A 13,056-nucleotide genomic window follows, 5' to 3' on the forward strand; every position below is an offset into this window, starting at 1 on the left:
AAATAAATGGTACGTCAATTTTGAATTACGTTTGCTAACATATTCTCTTTTTTCTTTCTAGTTACTAAACGCAAATGTTAAAACAAGCTAAAAACAATATTTTCTCGTAATTCAGAGAATACAAAGATTTTCAAGTAACGGCATTAGGGTTGTATAATGCTGGTATTTCTATAAATCATATGAATATTAAATTCAAACAAAAATGTCTTTGAAAATCAAAAAAATGTCCTTTGTATACTTAAAAAATTCCAAAGTTACAAAACGTTTTATGTTCGAACGAGCATGGATACATGTTGTATGTAAAGTTAAATAATTAATTTAACGAACGTTGCATGATTTCGTCATTCTTCGCGATAACGTTTCACCCCTGTGTGTTGGCGTGAACGTGGAGAAAAGAAGAAGATCGCGGTTTCCGATGAGAAACACAAGAGGATAGAAGAGAAAAATGACATCGAAGGAAAGGGATCAAAGAGAAGGGATGAGATCGAATCAAGACAGTGGGAGGACTGCATGTAGATCGTAAAACGGAGGATGATGACCTCCCCTGAGTTACAAAGCATCTGCTAAATAAATGATACGCCAGTTGTCGTAAGTCTAGTTGTCCTCAGCTTCAGACGAAGACGAGTTGGCTCTAGGATCACGTTACTGGCTATCGTCATAGTTGCTCATGGGGCCGAAGGCCCTTCGGTTAGCCGCGGCGTTCGCCGTCATCCAACTTCTTTTGCCGCAGGTTCATTCCATACGGACCAAACTCAGGAAACAACGGTCCAAGCCGCTGCAAGCTCAACAAGCCGCGAATGGTGATTACGATTACGACTATTACGAGGGTTACGATGACTACGATGATAGAAATGGTGAATATTATACTTACACTTATTTTTTCCACCCTTTTTATAATATATATGCAAACTATATTTATAAGATAGAATCGTGCATCGAGCTATATCTACGTTAAGTTACAAATATTTAACGCAATTTGTTCGAATTAATTTAATCTCTTTAGCAAGCGCAGTAACTGCATCGTGTGTACCACTTTTTATTCATTAAATCAGATAACATGTATTTTAATTGATCTGCTTTAACGGAGTTATTATCGTAGAATGTATATTTTGAAAAATGCTATGATTCTAAGAATACGATAAATGTGAAATTGATCTTTAGGTATGTTGTTCTAATTCCTTTCAGAGTTTTCTTTTTTATTATATGAAGTCGAACATCACGGTGATGAAAATAAGAATATTATGGTGCGCATAAGAGTCGGTGATCGCTTGCTTTTTAACAAACATACGAGTACAATACGATTCACAGTGGATTCAACTTGCAATGATTTCATTTTGTTTCGAAATTATGTCTCACAAAATGGGCAACAAAGTTTTCTTTAGATAAAGAACTTATTTCCTGCAACAGATACGATTTGTTAATTCGATGTTAGCTATTATCTTTTACATTTATGAATTTTATAAACGACATCAACCTTAAGGAGGAAGACGATGCTATAGAAAAGAACGTGAAAGTTTATTCGTTCAATGTAATTCGTTATACTGTTCGTTTCTTTAATTCTACCATTTTCAATTGTTCATTAACATTTGTAATAACACGTTAATAGTGAAGTATAGAAAAATTGATTTTTTAATGATTTCTCTCGCTTGTTTTTAATATACGTACATACATGTATTGTAATTAATGTTAGAAGTGAATCTTTCTACGTGATATTTATGGGGATGAAATTAACATCTGCATTGATATCTGACACCTACAAATCTTTGCTCGATGAATTCGAAGTGACGCTATAAAGCTACGTATAAAAGCTATGTGCGTTCCTCGCACTGTCTGTATGTAGATTACATAGTTAAAACTGCGAGGCACCTTTGATCTCGTCGAAAAACCGACAATCCTTAGCAGCCTCGCGAGTCTGCCTCACACTGTCTCTATGTAGTTTAACGTCTAATCACCCGACAAGTCCATATGATTCTTTATTTGCTCATACCCTGTCGATAAATTTATGAAATTTTTATATAAATTAATGTAATTAAAATTAAAAAAAAATTAATTTATGAATTTAAAATAGTAATATGTCTGATAAAAGATATATTTTGATAAAATATTTATGTATATATTTATAGTTATACTATTACTATTATTAATATTAATAATTAAATTAATAAGTAAGTAATATAAAAAGTAATAAACTAATAGAATTATTCTAATATAATTTAAAAAAAAAAATTTATATAAAATATTTATTTTAAAATAAAATTAAATATTTATTTTAAATAAATTATTCATATTTTCATTATTATCAATAATATATTTTTTTAATATATTAATAAATTCAATAAGAATTTATGTTCAATGGCTATCAATGGAATTTTGTACAATTTTATTAATTAGAATAATTAATATTAAATCAAAAAATAAAATTGTAAGAATTATACGTTTCATCTTCCACGTAAATTATTCCACCGTCATGATCCTGAAAAGTAAAATCCGATTTATATGAACATGCAAATTCAAGCAAAGTTAATGTATTTATAAAAATTCATAATATACAATTCATAATAAAATGTAAATCATAATGTGGAGAAATTCTTATGATTTTTCTCAAAAGCTAACGAACGAGGAGAATTTATTTTATATTTTTGATTTATTTTTATATATAAAATAAATTTCTGTCTCGTTGTAACAGCTACTTTATCATATCTTGCATAGTGAATTTGATAGAAAGCCAGTAAAAAAACCATTGTTCTAACTGCAAATTTAATACATTTATACAAAGATAAAATTTCCCAAATTTTTAGGTTTGATAAGTGTAATAATTCTGTAAACTTTTTATATTAATTTCAATTTCCACGTGAGAACGTATAACACGTTCATTTCGTAGTATATAGAATACATACAGAAAACGACAATTGCCAATAGTGATGATTACTATGCTGTCTTATGCTTTAGATACGCTATGAAATTACCTAACAGTTCTTCGTTATTGTAAGAGGTTATTTCCTATGTCGTTGCGAAGCAATTAAAGGAAGTATTAATAACCATGCAAGTAACACCGGAAGCTTTGGATCAGATGCTTGTTTTAGCGCTTTGCGTAATTCAATTAATCAATTACATTAACTGATAAAAATTAACAATTAAGATTTTTATTGTAGTCTATTAAGCGAAACGCATCTCGATGTATATTCCAGTCGTATTAGCTTTTTACTCGTTTAACAAGTATTATAATATTTCCACTTACTGTCAAACTGTTCGAAAACATCGAGTTGTCCGAGCATTCGTATGTCACGAGTACCTGTTCGAGTCTATCTTATTTTTATTCTATAATTTCCTATTTTCCGTTTTATAATATTAATATTTTATTGTATACCTTATACAATATTTATATTTTAATAATATTTGTGTTTAGAAACTACAACTACAACTGCGCCATCACCACCTGTTACATCTAGCGTCAATACTGCAAGTACGTACAATATGTAAGAAAGCATCCGTAACGAAATACACGCAGAAACATGCGTTGTATAAAAGTAACTAAGAAAAGGAATCATATATGATTGAATTGTCATAGAAGAATAGGAAATTGTTTAGAATAGATAGCGACAAAATTGTGTATGATTATAAAAGGTAACAAATTAAATATTAACGAAAGATAACGATATAACGCCGATAAAAAGTAGCGACAAAACATTAACTACGTCATTTATATTATGTTATCTTAAGGCAGGGGTGAATTACCGACAGAGACGTTGCAAACTTTCTACAGACCTGGACTGTCTACAGATGTACCAACGCAAGCGACAATTCGAACTTTCAGTCAAGGTATTTGAAACTTTAATATGCATATAATTTATCGACTGCAAATTCATAATAAATATTATCTGCTGTCAAGTAACGATTACATTTTGTACGAAATGTTGGCATCTGTAAGAGTCAAAAATATGAATTTTCATAAGAATCCGCAAGCTATTGATAATTTTTATCGTACAGTACATGATACGTTTGTAATAACTTTTTATGCGCTAACAAGCATTATGCTTTCAACATTTAACAAATAATGATGTATTGTGTCATTGGATATCAAACATATTTCTTATTATGTATCCATGATGGATGATTAAATAGATATAATCATGTAGCTAATATTTTTCTAAACACTGATTCATTTGGAATGTCGTAGTCGGTATATTACCAAACGAAGTGCAAACAACACCAGAACAAAATCATGCAGTAAGTATGAAATTCAAAATATACTATGAAGTTGTGGATATATATAATAATAAATATAATTTATTTATATTGCTAGTCACCGACAGAGATTGTTCCTGGTGAAAGTAACGTGATTAGCGCGGTCGCTGTTCCTGGACCCAGGGTAAATATTGTTACAAAAACATACATATTTTACATTTGTAACCGATATATCATCAATGGCACATATGTATATACTTTGTCATTAGACTGTGAATTCTTCATAAAATCTTTTGTGAAAAATGAGACATAACAATATGCAATGTTCCAATAATAATTTTTATCGTTTTCATAAATTAGGGCGAACCTGGTCGACCTGGAGATATGGGTCGTCCGGGAGATGCTGGATTTCCAGGACATCCTGGATCTCCGGGAATTCCGGGACCTCCGGGGCCACCAGGGCCTATACCTGACGTAAGTAGCGTCATTAACATTTATTTCTATCTAAAATTTATTATTTGAATCTGATTATTATTAACGTATAAATTTGTGATTAATACGGATAGTATAAATATTTAATATAGATTATTAACAAAATGATGTTGAATATTGTACATAGCAGTGAATTATCGCTGTTAGTGTTAACATTTGTAATACTCTAGCGAATATTAGATTTAAACTAAATTGTTATTAACAGGTATCGATGTATTATCAACAATTAGCTTTATCTCAAGCAAATCAAGATAAAGGACCGACGGGAGCAGCAGCACCTTTGTATGGTCCAGAAGCCTATTTACAAATGCAAACTGGTCCTATCGGACCGCGTGGTCCATCAGGTCATTATACTCGCTTTACTAATTATGTATTTCTATTTTTATTCTCAATTGTTAGACGTCTATTCGATATTTTCCAAATTGTAATAGGTCCGCCTGGACCACCCGGACCACAGGGTTTTCAAGGAGTACGAGGAGAACCTGGTGAACCTGGTACTTTGGGTCCTCCAGGAGCGCCAGGTCCCAGAGGATTAGCTGGTTTACCGGGAAAGGATGTATGTATAAATGTTGACTAAATTATTAATATTAGAGTTAGATAAAAGTATATGTTATTATTAGGGTAATACCGGTGAAGATGGAGAACCTGGTCCTCCAGGATCGGTTGGTCCAGTCGGACCAAGAGGTCTACCAGGGATGCCTGGTCTTCCTGGTGTAAAAGGACACCGAGGTTTTCCAGGGTTAGATGGTGCAAAAGGAGAACAAGGTGTATCTGGTGAGAAAGGATCCATGGGCGTACCTGGACCGATGGGACATGTAGGCCCGATGGTAAATATTAAATATTCATATTCACGTAAATAAAACTAAATTTTCTAAATTGTAATCATATATTTTAATGATATAAAAACAATAATTTATTAGATATTTAATAATTAAATAGGGCCCTGCAGGTCCACGTGGTGAAAGAGGTAGAGAAGGTCCTCCTGGACCTCCGGGAATTAGAGGAGTGGATGGTATTGCTGGACCCCCTGGTCAACCTGTAAGTAGAATAATAAAGATTACAAATATAGAGTGGCGCAAAAGAGTCGCGAAGGAGTTTGAAATAATAATAATTTGAAAAATATTTGATTTAAAATTTATTTCTTTCCAAGAAAGTAAGATATAATTCATGGAAATCTTTTTGTTGAGTTAAACATTTGGCATTAACTCCTGCATTTTGGTTTGAATGTTCTCCCCGGCTGCTCAATCATCCTTTGTTTATCTACATGTACCTTCTTTTTGAGACTTCCCCAAGGGAAAAAATTAGGAGCTATCAAGCGATCGAAAGAACAATTTGAATCCCAAATTTCTGGAGATTAAATCCCGAAAATAAAACTCTATAATGTTGAAGATGTATTTTGCCAGATGTATTTTAAAAATTCTGGAAAGCAAAAAAAAAAAAAGAAAAGGGAAAAAGAGAAAATCATCTGTATAGTATCGACCATGTATTAACAAATATGTAACTTTTATAGGGTACGGTAGGTAAACCAGGTTCTCCTGGATTTCCAGGTAGTCCAGGTGTAAAAGGAGATCAAGGAGCACAAGGACCAAAAGGAAGCCAAGGCATACAAGGCCCCCGAGGTATATTTTCTTACTTTAGATATTATTTACCATGATCAAGTGACTTGAGATAATCAACAAACTTTTACCACCATAAATAAAAATATCGTATAGTATTGTATAATTTGAAAGTAAACAACAGTTTACTATGTCGTCATCCTAATACTACTTGTATACATCGCTGATAAGTGAGATCTTAGAAAACCATTTTCAAAGTTGATAAATTGAAAGGTGTATATAGGCTTATATTATAGTAATCAAGACTGTTAAATAAATTCGACTTTAAAATTATATCTTTAAGAGGTATAACATATTTCAATTCTCTTTCCTACGTAGGTGAAACTGGTCGTCCTGGTCAACCTGGTGAATCAGGACCACAAGGTCCCCAGGGAAAAGATGGAATACCTGGAGAAAAGGGAAGTACAGGAGCACCTGGTTTAGTTGGTGCTCCAGGTTTCCCTGGAGCTCGCGGACAACCTGGAATACCTGGCAATCCTGGTGTTCCAGGGGCGAAAGGCATGCCTGTAAATATTGTTTTTGTATTCCTATTCTTTCATCTCTTAAATTTTTAAATTGTGTGCTTCATCTTTCTTATTGCACTATATGTACCAAAATATTATAATTCACAGGGACTTTCAGGCGAAAGAGGATTCAAAGGTGATAGTGGAGCTAAAGGTGATTCAGGAACTCCAGGACCACGTGGTTTGCCTGGTCCTCCTGGGAACGAGGGTAAACGAGGAAAAAGAGGAATGCGCGGACCAATTGGTACATCCGGCCCTGCCGGAGAACGTGGAGCACCAGGCGCACCAGGTCTTCCGGGACCTGATGGCCCCATGGGACCCAAAGGTATCTCGTCATAAACATCATAATGATTTGTCAAAATTATTATCAAAGACACATTTTTGAAGAACATGCATTCTTAATTCTTTTTTAATATCTGGATATGATCTTTTAAGTCTTATTTAAAACTTTTAACGGTAAAACTGCTTATACAATGATGTATTAATAATTAATGTTAACATATTTATGTCAATAAAAATAATTTATATAATTATTTGCAGGTCAGTCTGGAGATCGTGGACCAATTGGACCGATGGGGCTCAGAGGAGCTAACGGAGATCCTGGTCGCCCAGGATCTCCCGGTTTACAGGTCTCTGTCCATAATTATTTTAAAAATACAGGAAAATAACATTTCATCAAATATTAACATTTAGAAAATTAAATAATAACGAATAAAGTTATATCTCATTTTGTAAAGTTGTATTTCGCAAAAATGTTAAATATGAGTTTAATATTTATTTTTTTGAGGAACTAAAAGATATAATATTTTTTCTAATGATCCACGCTTAGTTAATTATATGTGCTAGTACTATAATTTTACTTTGTACTTTATATTTTAAGAAACATATATTAGAATATCTATGTTTTGTAATTCTCCAAATATTAGCATTTATAATATTACTATCCTAACTAGTATTTTAATAAATAATTTAAATTATACAGAGAGAAAAATATTTGAAATAAAATATTATAGGGTACACGTGGTTTAATGGGTCGCCCTGGTGCTCCCGGGAAACCAGGAAACCCAGGAGATCGAGGAATTCAAGGTGCTGATGGAAAACCAGGTGAACAAGGTCCAGCTGGATTACAAGGTTTACCTGGTCCAATAGGTCTCCCAGGAGAAAAAGGATATCCGGTATCAATATTTGTATTTTTGTTGTTTTTAATATAATAATAATATAAGTATACGAAATTAATGTTTTTATGGAAAATGTACTCATTAAAAGGGTGAACCAGGAAAAGCTGGTGAGCCAGGAAATCCTGGACCACCTGGTCCTAGAGGTGATACGGGAAAGGAAGGAGCACCAGGACCTCAAGGTTCACCTGGACCATCAGGAGTAGATGGTGAACGGGGACCTCCAGGATCTCCAGGTCCTAGAGGTTTTCAGGTATATCTTAAACGTTCGAAAATATATAATAAACACAGAGTTATATGTTCTGAAGTTCATGTATCGGTCATTATTGTTTTATTCGATTCTATTGATAAAGATACGTATAAAATGAAAAAAATACACGTAGACCTTATCGTTATGATTATATGAGAGAAAATGATTCTAATAGACTAGAACCAATCAGACTTGCATATTCCACTCTTTTCGCTACCCAATTTTTCAATAATGAATATTGATTTTGAAAATAATTGCTTTAAATGTAAAACATATTTATAAAATGGGTGTAAAAATAATAAAGAGGCAGTATAATTTTATTACATAATTTGATTATGTAATTAGGGTTTTCCGGGCGTTACTGGTACTCCAGGAACACCAGGAAAAGATGGAGAATCAGGTGTTCAAGGACCACCTGGTCCACCAGGTATTCCTGGAAATAGAGGTGAACGAGGATTTCCTGGTGAAAGAGGTACACCAGGAGGACCAGGATTAACAGGACCAAGAGGAGAACCAGGTGCACAAGGATTAGATGGACCTCCCGTAAGCGTTTTTAGATATTTTACATGTTAATTTTAAATCTATTCAACATAAACTACTAGAAATTACTTTTCGCATAAAAAGTTCTTAATTTTTAACATATTATTTGTTTATATGATTTTACATAAAGTGTTATATTTCAGGGATTACCTGGAGCAAAAGGAGATCGAGGAATTTCAGGACCACCTGGATTAGTAGGATTGCCTGGCTTACGAGGAGCTACGGGAGAGTCAGGTCCAAAAGGAGAAAGAGGATCTAGCGGACAACCTGGCCCTGAAGGACCTCCAGGTTGTACATTACAAAAAAATTAACATACTTATTACCTTAAAAAGATATATAATGTAGACATATTCTGTTATAGGACGGATTGGAGAGCGTGGACCACAAGGTCAAATTGGCTCACCGGGACCGCCAGGTGAACCAGCAGAGCGAGGCGATCCTGGATTACCTGGACCTCCAGGAGAGGTAGGTGCTCCTGGCAACCCAGGAGAAAGAGGACCCCAAGGATTACAAGGACTGCAAGGCTTCCCAGGACCACAAGGACTCATTGGTTTACCAGGATTAAAGGGTGACCGTGGTTATCCAGGTTTAAAAGGAGATCAAGGAAATCCTGGTCTAGCTGGTAATAATTAACATGTACTAAATGAAATAAAAACATATCAAATTTGACATCTTTTGTAAATATATGCTTCTAACATAAATTTTACAGGTAGCCCAGGTGAAACTGGACCACAAGGTCTAGTTGGTTTGACGGGAGCTAAAGGAGTACGAGGAGAACCAGGTGCTAGAGGAGAGCCTGGTATTATGGGACCACCAGGAGTACCAGGAATCGTTGGTGCAACGGTATGTTTCATTTTATTATCGAAGAATATTGTTTAAATTATCATAAATATTAGAGAATATTTACTTATTAATATATTACACTATTTTGTTACAGACAAAGCGTAAAATATTAATGTAATTGAACTAATAATCTTAAATCTGTATAGGGCCCGCCAGGGGCAATAGGACCATCAGGACCGCCTGGGTTACCAGGTAGTAAAGGTAATATCGGAGAAACAGGACGAGCCGGAAATCCTGGACCTATTGGGAATCCAGGTTCACCTGGTGCAGATGGAAATAAAGGCGAGAGTGGTTCTCAAGGACCACCAGGTACTCCTGGTCCTCAAGGTCCTCAAGGCTCTCCTGGCGAAAGAGGATTACCTGGTTTACCAGGCCCGTCTGGACCAATAGGCGCTAGAGGAATACGAGGAGCACCTGTAAGTTCATTTCTTGTGAAATGTACATAAATCTACTTATATTATGAATTGCAAATAATTTATACTTTATTTAATGTAATATAATAGGGTGAATCTGGTGTATCTGGGAAACCTGGACCAGAAGGTCCACCTGGACCTCCTGGACAAGTTGGGCCCATTGGACCACATGGACCATCAGGAGAAATTGGAGCAGAAGGGCCCAGTGGTAAACCTGGACCACCTGGAATAGCAGGTCGTCCTGGAGATAAAGGACCACCGGGAGCGGTAGGACAAACGGGATTGCCCGGCTCTCCTGGTTTACCCGTAAGATATGACTATAGTGTATTTTTTATAAATTACAATAAAAAAACTTAAATATAAAATTTTAATAATGTAAAACAGTTATGTATATAGCTATATATGAGCATCATGTACACTTTGGTAACTAGGGACCACCTGGTCAAGCAGGTGCTCCAGGATCAACTGGAGAAAGAGGACCAAAGGGCGAAACAGGACCACAAGGTGTAGAAGGACAGCAAGTTAGTTTCATCATTCATATTATTTATGTATACATGATACATCATAATAATTTATAATAGTTGTAATTAGAATTGGTATGTATTTTTATTGTGACTTTAAAATAACTGAAATAAAAAAAGTCAAATAATACTATTTCTACAATTAGGGACTTAGAGGGAAACCAGGACCTATAGGATTGGAAGGTCCTAAAGGTGATCGCGGAGAAGAAGGCCAGAAGGGTGCAAAAGGCCATCGAGGATTTACTGGTTTACAAGGTTTACCTGGGCCTACTGGTCTACCAGGGGAGAAAGGAATACCTGGACTTCCTGGGCTACCTGGGAAAGATGGTGAATCTGGACCTAGAGGTAGTCCTGGACGAGATGGCAGCCCTGGGCCAATCGGATTAACTGGCAATCCAGGACCAAAAGGTCCTTCAGGTGAAGAAGGTCGCCATGGACCACCAGGTCCTCCTGGTCCTCCAGGGCCTCCAGGTCCACCCGGTGAACTTGGATTAGGATATGATGCTGCTTCTTTAGCTGCACTTTTAGGTGATTATTATAATTTTTCTAAACCATGAAATTACTTTATAATTTTATATTATACTCACTATTATTATTAAATATTACTAAATATTGTTCCATACCATGGAATTAATCATATTATTATATGAATAGGACAAGGTCAAACTAAAGGACCAGATCCATTAGTTGGTGATGAACCACCTAGAATGTTTAGTCAAGACATGACAGAAGAAGAAAGAAAAGAACTTATTTTGAAGGCATATAAACAATTGAAATCATCATTCCAGAAATTTGTAAAACCAGATGGTGGAAAAAGTTCACCAGCCAAAACTTGCAGGGACCTTTATACTGCTTATCCAGATAAACTTTCTGGTCAGTTTATAAGTAGAAAAATGATATTTAATACTGCAACTATTTTTTTCAGTAATTCATTTTAGGAAATATGAATTTATTTACTGAAAATATTATCCTATCATAGGAGAATATTGGATTGATCCTAATGAAGGTGATACAAGAGATGCAATTTTAGTGTATTGTGATGCTAAGAAACGTGCAACATGTTTATTGCCTAATCCTGTACGTTCCCCAGAAATTAACTATATCACTGATCAACCAGAAACTTGGTTAAGCGAAATAGAAAATGGAATGAAGGTAACAATTTTTTACTGTTATTGCGTAATAGTATACATGTTCAATATGATGAATCAATTTATTGTTCTATAAATTTTTAATATCCATAATATATAGATTACATATAAAGCAGATAGTAATCAAATTGGCTTTTTGCAACTTCTATCGAGACATGCATACCAAAATATAATATATCACTGTAAAAATAGCATAGGCTATTTTGATTCTGAGCGAAAGACGTATAGAAAAGGTATGAAATTTTTAACCTGGAATGATGTAGAATTAACACCACGTGGAAATCAACGTCTAAGATATGAAATGATAACTGATGAATGTAGAGTAAGTTGTGCATTATTCAAATGATGATTTGTTGACCTTGCAAAATATTTAACATTAAAACATTATAACATTTATGACTATATCTTTGCAGACATATAATGGACAATGGGGTAAAACAGTAGTTTCATATGAAACTGATAAGCCTGTAAGACTACCTATAATAGATGTGGCCTTACGAGATATTGGAAAACCAGATCAAAGCTTTTCTATTGAAATCGGTACTGTTTGTTATGAATAATAAATTGAAATTATATAAATACATTTTTATATTATCATTACATAATTGAAATATTTTCTTTACTCAAACATTTCCACGTATATGTACATATATAGTATATGAAAATTTGAATTTTTTAACAGTTCAAATATTGTAGTATGTATATTAGTTACTAGTTTTTTATTTTTTCATAAATTACATAAATAAAATATTGTTATAATTTGTATGTATTAACACAGATATAACTTCATGTACTAAATATGTCAATAATATCTTAATTTTTGTGGATTTATAAATCAGTTTACAAAATAATTTATATTCAATGTGATCGTATATTAAAATAATACAATCTTGAGTAATATTATTACCCAAATCCTAGTATTTAAAGAAATCTTGCGTTATTATAAACTGAACTACGCTGACATATGTATATATAAAAGTTGATTTAACTAATTATAAAATATTCATAAATATGGAAAAATTAAAAGCGAGTTATTAACGCCTAATAAATTATTTTCTTAAATTGATTTATTCATTTTTATTTAACTTTCTGTAATTTTAAAAGTAGTTTCTTTTTCCATAATACTTTATATTTAATAATAATTGTGTTACACAGATATACTAAATATGCACATACTCAATTAAATTTCTCACAAATTATATTTAAAAAATTTGTAGAATTTCGTTTACTTATTTCTTGCAAGTGCAAACAAGGCTTGTTGTGGTTACCTATAATTGATAAAAATAATATTCCAAAATAAATATGTAGATATTACCAGATATTTCTTACATATCGTATTAAAATAGTTGATATTAATTCTATACATTTTA

At 33.5% G+C, this 13,056-nt stretch overlaps 1 protein-coding gene across 2 annotated transcripts; it reads left to right on the forward strand.

The window, feature by feature from the left end:
- The first annotated feature begins 302 nt into the window (after positions 1–302).
- LOC139989681 (uncharacterized) lies at positions 303–12,291 on the forward strand. 2 transcript variants are annotated; one of them, XM_072008184.1, is made up of 28 exons: positions 303–854; positions 3,407–3,463; positions 3,721–3,819; positions 4,178–4,227; positions 4,304–4,369; positions 4,546–4,659; positions 4,883–5,021; positions 5,109–5,233; positions 5,298–5,504; positions 5,617–5,715; positions 6,188–6,296; positions 6,612–6,799; positions 6,905–7,121; positions 7,337–7,425; positions 7,810–7,971; positions 8,063–8,224; positions 8,567–8,764; positions 8,905–9,049; positions 9,123–9,383; positions 9,471–9,604; positions 9,751–10,020; positions 10,108–10,323; positions 10,449–10,538; positions 10,685–11,066; positions 11,193–11,411; positions 11,518–11,690; positions 11,787–12,008; positions 12,100–12,291. In XM_072008184.1, the coding sequence occupies exons 1-28, from the start codon at positions 668–670 to the stop codon at positions 12,244–12,246; spliced, it is 4,527 nt and encodes a 1,508-aa protein (XP_071864285.1). In that variant the 5' UTR covers positions 303–667; the 3' UTR covers positions 12,247–12,291. The 2 variants fall into 2 exon arrangements, with proteins under 2 accessions (XP_071864285.1, XP_071864286.1); XM_072008185.1 differs by lacking the exons at positions 303–854; positions 3,407–3,463 and adding an exon at positions 3,472–3,624.
- The last annotated feature ends 765 nt before the right edge of the window (positions 12,292–13,056 follow it).

This window comes from Bombus fervidus, chromosome 8, assembly GCF_041682495.2.
Source record: "Bombus fervidus isolate BK054 chromosome 8, iyBomFerv1, whole genome shotgun sequence".
Classification (NCBI taxonomy): domain Eukaryota; kingdom Metazoa; phylum Arthropoda; class Insecta; order Hymenoptera; family Apidae; genus Bombus; species Bombus fervidus.